Raw genomic sequence first — 12445 nt, 5'->3', positions numbered from 1 at the left:
ATGAGTCATTCTCACTCCTACATCATTTTGGATATCATCGTTATGTGAAAACCCGATGTCTCTCCCGATTGAAACTAGAGAAGAGAAACATACAAGGTGGACTCTCCTCTCGTTTGCATCTCTATCTTCCACATTTGACTGAGATTGGAGCACGCCACTCGTGCACTGAAACTGCAAGCTGAAGTTCATCCTCAACCAGGAACAATTGTTCACTCCAAGGAATCTCGAGCCCTACGTTTAAAGAGGCTCAATTAGGTACCTCTTATTCTTATTTTTCAATCCTTGACTCTCTTCTTCGTCTTCTACATTATGTTGAGAAAAACCCTAACATTTTTTATAGTGTTTACTCAATTCAAGGACCCCAAGCCCTATGTTTGTCCCTCAAGCATTGCATTCAAAGAGCTGACCTTCTTGAGCTCAAACAAGTATATCTTCTTCTTCTCATCTTTTTACCCATGCCTCTCTTCGCCGTCTTCAATCTTATGTTGACAAAAACTTTAAAATTTTTCCCATTTTTTTCGCATGTGTGGGTACTGCAGTCCTTTGGAGCAGGTTCAATTTGCCTTGCAAAGGGGTTCGAAGGTTCTCAGGGTTCCTTGTTGACAAGGAGTTTTTAGATTATGATATATATATCAAAATAAATGGAGTCGCCACCTATGAAGGGATGTAAACGGATCGGATTCGGATCGGATACGGATCGGATGTGATCGAGTCGGATATTCCCTGGTCGAATACGGATACCTCTACACGGATTCGGATGTGGATCGGATTCGATTTTCACCATCCGCTTACATCTCTCCTTGTGTAACCGGACCTTCCTCCCTAGCGGATACAATTCACTCAATCCATATCTCTTAGATCATGATTCTCTTTTCATCATATTCTAAAACTTATTTAATCTTCAAAACCCTTGAAATCATTATTTACTTAATTTTTATTATTAAGTATTCGGATTTTTTCGACGGATTTTAATCGGAGTATTCGGATTATTTTCCTGATATCTCTAAACGAATACAGATGCCCCTAAACGAATACGGATGCGAATTCGGATTCGGATTTCGGTTATCCATTTACATCCCTACCTATGAGTCCGACCTAGGATCCAATAGGTATGCCCCCGTCCGTGATAAATGAAAAGAGCTACGTGATTCCATATGATCTGGTCAGATAATCTGGATAAGTGATCAAATTACAAGTGTGATAAGGTATTAGCACCCCATCTCGATCGGTTGAACCGATATTTCTACTAGACGTTCGATTTCGAATGTTCTCCCTTAATAAAGTATCATGTACCAAACATGCAAGACTAAATTGATATGCATAAAATGTGTGCAAGAGAATTACACATATTAATTGCAAATGAAAATATTAATCATACATACAAAAATAAATTACTTCAATAATAAAAAATTAAAATAAACTAAGTATGTTTAGAGGAATTAAAATATGCTACTTTTATGGGTGAAACTTATTATGTACACTAATGCGAAATATTTTAATTGTTTACGTTGTACTAAAAAATGGGGAAAAGGTTAAAAAAAAAAAAAATTTGCACGCCAAAATGCGAAAAACACATGATATAGGTTATCTCTCAGATCAGGTGGAGATAGACGATCGTCTCACCTTCCTCTCATTAGACAAAATGAGGGTTATGTAAAATGGATTTTGTTACTCATACTTTAGGTAGAGTAACGCCTGAAAATGAGATTTTCGCTACTCGAATTTTGGGCAGAATAACGGTTAGAAATGAGACTTTCGCTATCAGATTTGGGTAGAGTAACGACTAGAAACAATACCAAGTATGGTAAAAAATGTTGAAAAGTGGGATTTCGAGTGACTTGGGTCACAGACATGGTAACAGGAGTTTAGGAGTTATGGACGCATTTCTTGAGGCTGGGGAGCTCCTCATTTCAAAATGGGAGGGAGACCCCTATTTTTGGGGACCTCAACCAACAATTTATTTTTCAGGGAATCCCTATGCTTATGGCGATGCTGCTAATAGATAGACGACAATTTTCTTACGTCAGCAAGGGCGATGCCAGTGGTGAAGGCAGCGATGTTTGCTCACTTAAAGATGCATATGGGTGGGCGTGGGGGCGGGTGGGGTTACAAGAAGAAGAAAGAAGAAGAAAGAAGAAGAATGAAGAAAAAAGGTAATGAGGTTAGAGAGTGAGAGGGTATTATTGTATTTTTTGTTGCATGTCTAACTCCGTCAACCAATATGGGTACGGTTGATCGAATCTTTAAATTGTAGGGGAGGGGAATGTCATTAGTCAATATGCAGGGTGGGGAGTGTAATTTTTTCAAAAAGTATTTTCGAACCGACTTGTTGTTCAACTCGGCTGATCGCTGAGCTACTCGGATCGGCTGGCCACTGTGTTAGTCGAGTTGCTGCTACCAACGTTTCTTTCTTCTCAAGTAAATTCTCCTTTATTTCTTCTCCTGCAACAACATAGCAGATCCTTGAATCCATTCTATTTCTTCCGTTATTTTTCCGCTACGAAGGAACAGTAAAGATTTCACTTTTTCTGTTCTGAATAATTCATAAACAACGAGTTGATGATTTTCGCGTCTTAGAAAGTTATTTGGTAGACTGTTACAGTACGAAAACCGAACCCACTACATCGATTTCTAGGGTTTATACTTATTTTGTTGATAAAAATGTTCGATTAGACACCTTTTATTTATATATAGAGTTTTTCCATGAAAACTTTACGATATAGGGCGGACTTGACTTGGACAATCTATGCAATCTGCTTCTTGTGAATCATTCTATTCTTTATTGGATTCAGATTCTTGTACCTTAATACGTCTCCACACCAATGATTATTCTTAATGATTTGCTCCGAGTTGAATGTGCTCAGTTATTAATTTTATTTTGTTTTAGGTGTTTAATCATGACGCTTGATATGAGCGGTCTTGAATCAGCTTCCTCGTTGTTTGGGGTTAACGACGAGCTTAGCAGTGGGTTCTTAACAGCACCATCATTTGAACTTCCCAGTGCCATTGACGTGAGTTATGATCTTTCATATTAAATATAAAAATTTCGGCATTTCTTTCTTCTGCGCACGTATAATTTGTTCGAATAAGGTTATGTGAGGGCTGATTTCCCCGTGTTTCAGTTTGATGGCTTTCAGAAAGAGGCCAAACAGACGCTGAAGCCAGCAAAAGGTACAACGACGCTTGCTTTCATCTTTAAAGAGGGAGTCATGGTAGCTGCGGATTCTCGTGCTAGCATGGGAGGATATATATGTATGTGTTGAATTTCTGGCCCCGTTGTGCCTGTGTCTCTGTGTGTGTGTATGTTTCTTTTTTTTTTTGGTGTGTGTGTGTGTGTGTGTGTGTTGGGGGGGGCGGGGTGAGGGTGGGGTTGTTTCTACCATTTAAATCAAAATGAGAAAGCCTCAAGCCATGTACGTGGTTTCATATACTTGAATCCTGTTCTCCTTTAGTGCCTTCCATTTGCCCATATCATATTTCATTGGTAGAGCTATTATTCTAAATTAGACATCACTGGTGTATCTCACTTATTATCACCCATTAACACTGAATGCTGATGACTAACTTCAGTTAATTATCATAACAGAAGACATAATATAGCTTTTTTTTGAAGAAAACATTGGGGAGGCTGTCTGCAAGATCTGAAACACATTTGGTTGTACATTGTGATAAATAATATATAATGTTAAATTCCTCAGAATAACTTGTGAGTACTGTAGTACTGATTAAAAGCCCTAATGGTTCTTAGATGAAAATTCTATAATATATCTTTTCTGAGCTTTACTTTGATTTTGATCTCTTGGGATTACAATAACATACTGTAGTTATACATGGTCTTAATTTTTTTCGTGAATATTTACTGAGGCATCAGTATTGACTCTTGAATTTGGTATTTGATGCTATTACCTTTTCTTTCATACACGCACAGACATCCGGGAAAAAAAAATGGTATTTGATACTTGCTGTGTTGTTCGGTGCTCTTGATTTGTGTGTCTTTTTTTTTTTTTTTAAATGGCTTCTTAAGTATCAAAACTGGTACTTGATTTTATTTTTTGAATATTTAAAACTGTGTGACTGCCTGTAGACAATGTGCATAATCATTCATGGTGATTGCACCAAAGTCAACGTACTTGTGCAACATGAATGGACAACCTTTTTTTTTATTCTTTTCAAAAATGGCTAGAGAATTTTTCACATGCATGTTTTTGCAATTTTTAGTTGGGTGTGCACCCTTCCTCATTTGTGAATGGACACACACACCCACACAGATAGGGAAAAGATTTTGGTGGACATTTCAAATTCTTTTTATTGTTCTGTGAAGTTGTGGTGCTCATGATACTAGAATGTTATTACACTTGTACATAATTGTAGTATTAAGTTTAATATCTGGGCAGAGCCTGAGCTTGTAAACTTCTTAAAGTCTGATCTGAAACTTAACTAGGCTTGTCACACCCTAATTGATGCAAGAGAGTTAGGAACAGAATCATTTATATGCATTTATGGCCTATCTACATCACCATGTTCAGAACAGCCTTTATTAGAGGAGGCGGTTGCATTTGTTGACTGGGACGGTCTGAAGTCTCATTTTATTTAAATTCTTTTGTCTTGTGGTTATAAGGGCATTGCAATTTTGTTTTTGGTTAGATCTGGTTCAGATTTGAGTTTGTTCTTCTATTTATTGTTTGGGATCTTTTAGTTTCTGTTTTGTTCAGTTCTGTCATTAATGTGTTTGCAAACATGGTATCATGTGGTGCTAAGTTTACTCTGGGTATTTTGAGTCCGAAAATAAAAATTAGAGTCATGAGTAGGGTAAGCCTCCAAAAGTAGAAATTCACTGTATAGGCTTTTCACCGCTTTTTCTTGTGTTTAAGGGTAAAGTTATCTTTGCTGTTGGAACTTCTTGCGAGCTTTTAATTCAAGAGAATTCATGATCCTTGGGGATTCAAGGAGGAAGACATCATAGTTAGTAGATACGATTTTCTAGAGAGATTTTCTGTATTTTCTTTCCTAAGATTGTTGGCTGCTGCTGGTATAATCCTCTTTCAATACCCAGAACTGATTTTCTCTCTTCAAAACCTGGATTTAATCTATGACTTGTAAAAAACCTGCATGCCACACAATTTCTTTGGAATACCAATTATCATTCCTACTGTTACAAGTTACAACTATGATCTACTTTATTTATTTACTTATTCACCAAGTACCCAACAGTCTAATTCGTATTCCTGGAAGATGATTACTTTGATTGGTCTTGATTCACAAGAGCTAATCGACATGAGGATAGAGCCATACAGGGTTACAATACTTATTCTTAGCTTTCCCAAATTAGGCCAATGCGGCAATACCAAGTAAGAAGAAGAAGCCGCAAGGATCAAAGTGGTCTGAAATCAAATCTGGTGTAAGTACAATTGTACAAACCTAGCAGTAACTCCAGCTTCAATCTCACATTGGGGGAGTTGACTGGGGGCAGGGATGGGCTTGAGTCGCCCTGGAGAGAAGAGCTGTTCCCTAAAATATAACACCGACCTGAGCTATAGAAGTAGAGTTCCAACGAACTCTTCTCAGGTCAGCAGTAACGCTAACAGGGAAGAACACAGTACTGTAATGTAAAAGGGGAGGAACAGGGAAGCAGGGGCAAACAAGAAAATAGGAAAGAAAGAAGAGAAATATGGAAGATGAATGAAGGGAGGGGAAGAAATGAAGGAAGAGAGAAAAGGAGGGTTGTACCTGAGATGAGGAGAGAGATTGGGAAAAGAGGGACAACAGTTGACCAACTCGACCAGCAGAGCTGATGTAGGTGCACTATCTCGGACCGACCCAAACTCGTTTGGGAACCCAGATGGAGATGAATTGGTTCCAGTTTGAGTTTTTTGGATCTAGTAGGATTTTAGGAATTTATGTTATTTGGGGAAGATATTGTCTTTTTACTTTATTTTATTCTGTTAGCTAGGTAGGATATTTGGCTTCCCAATTTTTCTTAGTTTCCTTGTTTGAATTAGTTTCCTAGTTAGAGAGTCAATCTTTAATTTTAGGACTCTTTTATTGTCTTTATATATGGTGTAATCCCCATCACTAGAGGTAGATTGAAAAGATGAATTGAGTTGGTTGTGTTTGAGAGCCGGAGGGCTGGTGCATGTACAATTTCTCCCCCCTATGGGCTGGTGCAGGGGAAGGGATAGAAAGAGTTACCATGGTTGTTTTTTTTTTTATTTTAAATTTGATGAAACTCAAAAAGGGGTTAGTTCACAGCAGGAAGAAGGTGGGCGAATGGAGGGCTGGAGATAGGGGGCTGTTGCTAGTGTCGTTTAATCCAGATAGTAGTGAGAGAGAAAAAAAGACAATAGGAAGGAAAGGAAAAGGGAGAACAGAGAAAGGGAATTAGAGAAATTGTTCTTTGTTTTCTTATTTGAATTAGTTCCTAGTTAGCAAGTCAGTCTTTGTTTTTAGGAATCTTTTATTTCTCTTGATATATGGTTTAATCCCCATCATTAGAGGTAGATTGAAAGATTAATCGAGTTGGTTGTGTTTGAGAGCCTGTGGGCTGGTGCATGTGCGATTTCCCCCCCCCCTCTTTCTTCTTATGTGATTTTCCCTCCCGACAAATCTGAAATCCTTTCTCAGGATTCTTCCTTTTCCCAATGGTCCTCCACCAATTTGGTATCAGAGCCGAAAGATCCATCTTCTTCCTATCAATTTCTCTAATTCCCTTTCTCTGTTTGCCCTCTTTCCGTAGTGCACCTGCATCAAGAACATACGAACACTCACCAGCGTATGCAAACTCAATATCATTCAATTCTTCACTAATTCCCCATCAGTAGTTACATCTTTAAAAATAGTAACTCTTAAACTAGGAAACTGAAATCAACTCAAACATGGAAACCCAATATCCTATGTAATCTACCCAAATAAAATGAAAGATTACATGGTTATCCCAAAATAGAAATAATTCCTAAATATCCTTCCCCCTTTGGACCAAAAGTTTGGGCTGATTCCGTCTCGGCTTGGGCTTCCACAGTGTGTCGTGGCAGTCCAACCATGCCAATGCTACTGTATAAGGTGTCCAATTGAAGGATCAAAGTTTCCTCTTTTCTTTAGAATATAGTGCAGTCAACCTCTCCCCCTACACCCCCCAACACAAAAAAAAAGAAAAAAAAAAACCTTCTATCTTTATTGATTTAGGCTGTTTTTGCCTGGCAAAGGTGGATAGAAAAGAAAAGTAAGTTGGGGATATTCCTCTGGAATTCTCAAAAGATCAAGTTTTCTTGGTGTTTGTATTGGTTTTTGAGATTCTCAAAATTTTCTAAACTTTTATTGCAAGAAAAAATTTCTTTTCTTTTCTATGCCAGCCAAATCCCCTACAGGAAATTTAACTTTTTTACTACTTTCTTTTCCCCCTTTTTGAGATATCGTTTTTGTTTCTATCCACTTCTTGCCAGACAAACATAACCTAGAGAACAGTTAGTCTGGTTGGGTTCTTAATGGCCCTTATTATTTGCTATGTATTCAAATGAATTTATTATTTGCTATGTATTCAAATGAATTCATTCATCCAAACGTTGTAAATCCTGACTACTGATGTAGCTGTTGAACCTTTTTGTGAAAAAAAGTTGTAAATATCTCCACTGTTTTTATCTTGATCAGCTGTTTATTTGGATTGTTTTTTCTATTTTATGAGTCTTTTGTGGGTAAATTCGCTGATCAGTTAATTTCTAATATTCTCAGCATCACAGTCCGTTAAGAAAATCATTGAAATTAATCCTTACATGCTTGGTACTATGGCTGGAGGAGCTGCTGACTGCCAATTTTGGCATAGAAATTTGGGCATCAAGGTAGTTTCCTGCCCCTTTCATGTTTTCTTGAATTGTGGTGCATTCTTTACTAATGGTCTATAAAAGGTACTTATGTGCAAGCAGGAATTTCTCTGTTTTGTTTCAATAAATCTGTTGGCCGAAAGGCCTTCCTTTGACCCAAGAAAAAAAGGGGTCTATAAAAGGTACGTATTGTTTATGTATTTAGACATTTATATGTAGGAAATTTGAGAACAACAAAATAAAAAACGAGAAATCGAAGAAGGGAAGAAGAAGATAGGGTAGTCTCTCTTAGATTCGGCTCTCTCACCGTATTTTGGTCTCTCACCAATGGCATCTAACCATACTCTCTCATAGAGCAAAGCACAAAATTATGTTTTTTTTTTCCCTCAATCTGATTAATCAAATTCGTACAAGGCTGTAACCCCTTGCAAACTTATACAGAAGGCTAAAAAACAGACTCAAACACTAAATAGAAAAGGCCTAACCCAATCCTTTTAACTAATAAGGTAACATAAACTGACTAGGAAACTAAAATAATGAATGAAACTGACTCAAAACAGGATGCTAACTAAATAATGAGATAAATTCCGTTTTTCTACTTTCTACTCATATTTTAGGTCCATTAAAGTGGCCCATTACAAAGAAAAACCATGGGATAAAAGGCCCAACACCTACACAACCCAACCCAAGGCTTACTTTTAATAAAATAAGCCCTTTAGGTGACTTATCTGCATCAAGGAAGTTCCTCATCAATTTTACAGTTTATAATGTTAATTTCAATGCACATAGATGATGACAGATGTGTGGTACATCATAGTTATCAAGGCGTCGCCTAGGCGTCCAGGCTCCTTGGTCGCCTTGGACGCCTTGCTGCCTTGATTTTGGACCCTCTAAAACGCCATGGTCGCCTTGCCACCTTGATAACTACATGTTTGGGTGGATTGGAATGTGCAAATCAATTGATTCCAGACAAGTCTGGTCTAGCGAATTTGGGTTAAGGATTAGTGGCTTAGGCATTGTAACTATATGTTGCATCACGACCTCTAAGATGGAAAGAGAAGTGATAAGGGTGCAACTCGGGCCGGCTGGGTTGGGAAATTGTTGACGTTTGAATAGGTCCGAGCAGAGAATTCCAGTAGCAGATCCCAATTAGTTTGGAAATGGCTTAGTTGGATTGAGTTCCTGAGCCGAAGTCCGACCCACAATATATTGTAATTGGAAATTTTCTCATGCTGGCCTGAGTTGCACCTCCCCCCTCTCTCAAAGAAGTGACAAAACTGCAGGGGGGGGGGGAATCCACTGCTGTATCAGATACATTTTTGGTTGGAGTCCAACAAACTGTTGACTGGTTGATGCAGAAGTTAGGCAGTATCAGTCGAAGAAAGAAAAGAAAACGGCTGTTTAAAACTGGCTATGACATCACAGCCATCACAATCTGTGTGACAGCCACTTAGCTGTGACATAACAAACATTGGTTACAGTTCATGCCAGGTTCTGTTTGGAGTTTATTTTCTTTTTTTAATTGCTATTAATTGTTATTAGTAAGGCTGGATTAGGTCCATAGTTGTCAAGGCATCACCTAGACGTCCAGGCTCTTTATTGGGTCCAAGGTGACAGCACGCGTTGTTGACACTCCAAGAGTTTACGTTGATTTATGTTTATTCCTTTGTTTCTTAATAAATATGCTTATATTATATCCTATGCTTTGTTTATTATATGTTGGTTTTCTCACATTAGGCCATTACCAGCATAATTATTTCATATTGCATTGATATAGCTTCTATTTGCATATTAACATAATTATAAAAAATTATCATTGCTGTATTACCTATAATCATTAATGCATGCCTAGGGCGCCTAGGCGGTTGCCTTGTCACTTAAGAGCCTCTCCAACGCCTGGGTTCGTCTAGTCACCTTGACAGCTATGATTAGGTCTCTGCAAGTCTAGTCCTTACTTGGATCAGTTTTCTGTTATTTGTCAGCTTCCCAATCAGTATATGATTTGTTTCTTCCTTTTTGGGTCTGGATTTGACCATTAGTCTTTTCTTTTTTGAGTCAGAGTCTGCAATTCTATGAGTATATGTAAGGGGCTACAGCCTCAAAAACAAATTTGATGAATTTAAGAAGCTTATGCTTTGTTTTGGTCAGTGAATTCAGGGGTGATGGTGCTGTGGATTCAGCAGTTAAATCAGGTGGATTCCTGATTATTCTATCTCCCTCTTATCTCCTATCTTTCCCTCCATCTTCTAATTAATTATCAGGTCAGAGTACTTACTTTTCTTACCCTGTGCATACTTGTATATAGCTTTCTTTTATCCTGTTTGGCTCCACTGGTAGTTGATTCTGTTAGACAGGTACAGCTCTCTTTTAACTTCAGTTTTCCCATTCTGATACATTCTTTCTGGTTTTAGATTCAGTACTGTTTCAAAACCTAAATTTCTGGTCGTTTCTTGTTTCCTACGTGAGATCCACTTCTTCAATTCTTGATTTTCTTATTTGATTTTCTGGATCTGATTTCTTATTACTGTTATGTCTTCTGTTTACTGTTTAATTATCAAATAAGAACATTATTTGATTCTGTTCTGAACCCTTAAAATCCTGCATCGAATTTCCTGTTTCTGGCTTCATTTCAAGAATCTTAAATCCAAACAGGATTCCTTCTATATTTTGGTATCTGGTCATCAGATTCACTCCAAATTTTGCAGGTCTTTTTACCCATTAAACTGAATACTCGACCTCAATTTCAGGTCCATCAGACTGGTTTGAATAGCCTACTGAGTTTTCTCCTAAATCTGGTTGTTCCTTACTTTCCTATGATTCTGGTTTACTTGAGGTTTCTTAATCCTAATCCCCTTAGGTTACTAGAAACCCCATTACTGGTGGTTTTGAACTGGCCTTTCATACCGTACATACAAGTATTTCTTGTGAATGCTGCTTGTGAATCCCTTTACCTGACTGGATATTTAAGCAGTTTAATCTGATGGATGTACTGGTTTTGCTAGAGTAGTCCATACTTTTAACACTCAAGATTTTGTGGTTCAAATTTTCTGTTTCCAGTGCCGGCTGCATGAACTTGCAAACAAGCGAAGAATTTCAGTTGCTGGGGCTTCGAAGCTTTTGGCAAATATACTGTACTCATATCGTGGAATGGGTCTATCTGTTGGGACCATGATTGCTGGATGGGATGAGACTGTAAGAATCGAATCCATCTATCTCAAAAATTTCGGTCTCCACCCATTTGAATCTCCCAATTATATCTTCTGTTTTTTGTTTTAGGGTCCTGGATTGTTCTATGTGGATAGTGAAGGGGGAAGACTCAAAGGAACACGATTTTCTGTTGGTTCTGGTTCGCCGTATGCTTATGGTGTAATGGATAATGGGTATGTCATTTTTTTGTTACTCTCTTGCCTATCATTTCTTAGGAGCTTGAGCTCTCATATTTATATAATTTGATTCTTTTGTAACCAGTTACCGGTATGATATGACGGTTGAAGAAGCTGCAGAATTGGCTCGCCGATCCATTTATCATGCAACATTTCGAGACGGAGCTAGTGGTGGAGTTGCTAGCGGTCTGCTCTCTCTCTTTCTCTCTCCCCCCCCCTCCAAACAAAAGATAAAATAAAATAAAACCCACCTCCGCTCAACACACACACACTAGATATATAACATACCAATCGTTGGAGTCAACTGGCAGTTACCTTACATTTTTTTTTTTCTGTTTGCCTAAATCAGTTTATTATGTGGGACCTAACGGATGGAAGAAGCTATCTGGTGATGATGCTGGAGAACTCCACTACAAATACTACCCAGTTGTTCAAGGCACTGTCGAACAGGAGATGATTGAGGTTTCGGCTTGATTGAAAGGGTTGTTTGTCGAAATCTTGGTTGAGATTTGGGATCTCATTTTGATATTTGAAAAGAAATAGCTTCATATGCATCTATATTTTTATCAAATTTCATCAATCCTTCTCAAAATTTCAGTTGCAGTGAATTCGATTATTTTTTATTAATTTTCAAATAGAAGGGTAGAGAAACTAGTGCTTAATACCTGTAACAGGCCTACTATCCCCTATCATTGCTGTCAGAGTTTCTCCATTAAGGCTCTGTTTGTCTCCAGGTAAATATATTTTTTTATTGATTACGCAAGTTTTACCTTGAATTTTATTTGATAATTTACTAGGAAACAGGCAGGAACTTATGTGGTGTTCTACTTTGGAAACAGGTGGGACTCCTATTGTTAGAGAGATTGTATGGGGGCGTAAATTTTGTGGACAGACAAGGCGAATGTTCTCCATGGGTTAAATTTCAGCCTGAAACAAAGTTATCGATATGTGGCAGAATAAAGTTCTAAAAATCCATTAAAAAAATGGAATGGTTGTCAAAGAAGGGTTGGAAAAAAATATGAAGACCGAAAATACAAAGTGAAGATTTTTTTGATAAAGCCGAAAATACAAAGTGAAGATACGAAATACAATGGGTGTAAATGATTCTGACATATAACTTGACATGTGGACATATGGGGGTGGGGGATTGGGCTCCACTACGGTCCATGGGTGTGCCAAACAGCTTGTGGCACAACAACACCAGAGCTTACCATGTGTACGAGCTTCCCTTCAGACGGCACAGATTGAGTT

The 12445-nt window shown here is 37.9% G+C and overlaps 1 protein-coding gene across 1 annotated transcript; it reads left to right on the top strand.

Moving 5' to 3' along the window:
* Positions 1-2878: 2878 nt before the first annotated feature.
* LOC122652776 (proteasome subunit beta type-5-like) lies at positions 2879-11691 on the top strand. The gene is made up of 7 exons (XM_043846629.1): positions 2879-3011; positions 3123-3252; positions 7723-7829; positions 10869-11003; positions 11088-11191; positions 11280-11380; positions 11544-11691. The coding sequence occupies exons 1-7, from the start codon at positions 2898-2900 to the stop codon at positions 11666-11668; spliced, it is 816 nt and encodes a 271-aa protein (XP_043702564.1). The 5' UTR covers positions 2879-2897; the 3' UTR covers positions 11669-11691.
* Positions 11692-12445: the final 754 nt, after the last annotated feature.

This window comes from Telopea speciosissima, chromosome 2, assembly GCF_018873765.1.
Source record: "Telopea speciosissima isolate NSW1024214 ecotype Mountain lineage chromosome 2, Tspe_v1, whole genome shotgun sequence".
Classification (NCBI taxonomy): domain Eukaryota; kingdom Viridiplantae; phylum Streptophyta; class Magnoliopsida; order Proteales; family Proteaceae; genus Telopea; species Telopea speciosissima.
This window is presented reverse-complemented; position numbering and strand designations above follow the sequence as displayed.

Coding starts and splice junctions, on each gene's coding strand:
- LOC122652776 (XM_043846629.1), top strand. CDS start 2,898: ATGACGCTTGATATGAGCGGTCTTGAATCAGCTTCCTCGTTGTTTGGG. Junction 7,830..10,868: donor ATAGAAATTTGGGCATCAAG/GTAGTTTCCTGC, acceptor TTCTGTTTCCAG/TGCCGGCTGCATGAACTTGC. Junction 11,192..11,279: donor TATGGTGTAATGGATAATGG/GTATGTCATTTT, acceptor TTTTGTAACCAG/TTACCGGTATGATATGACGG.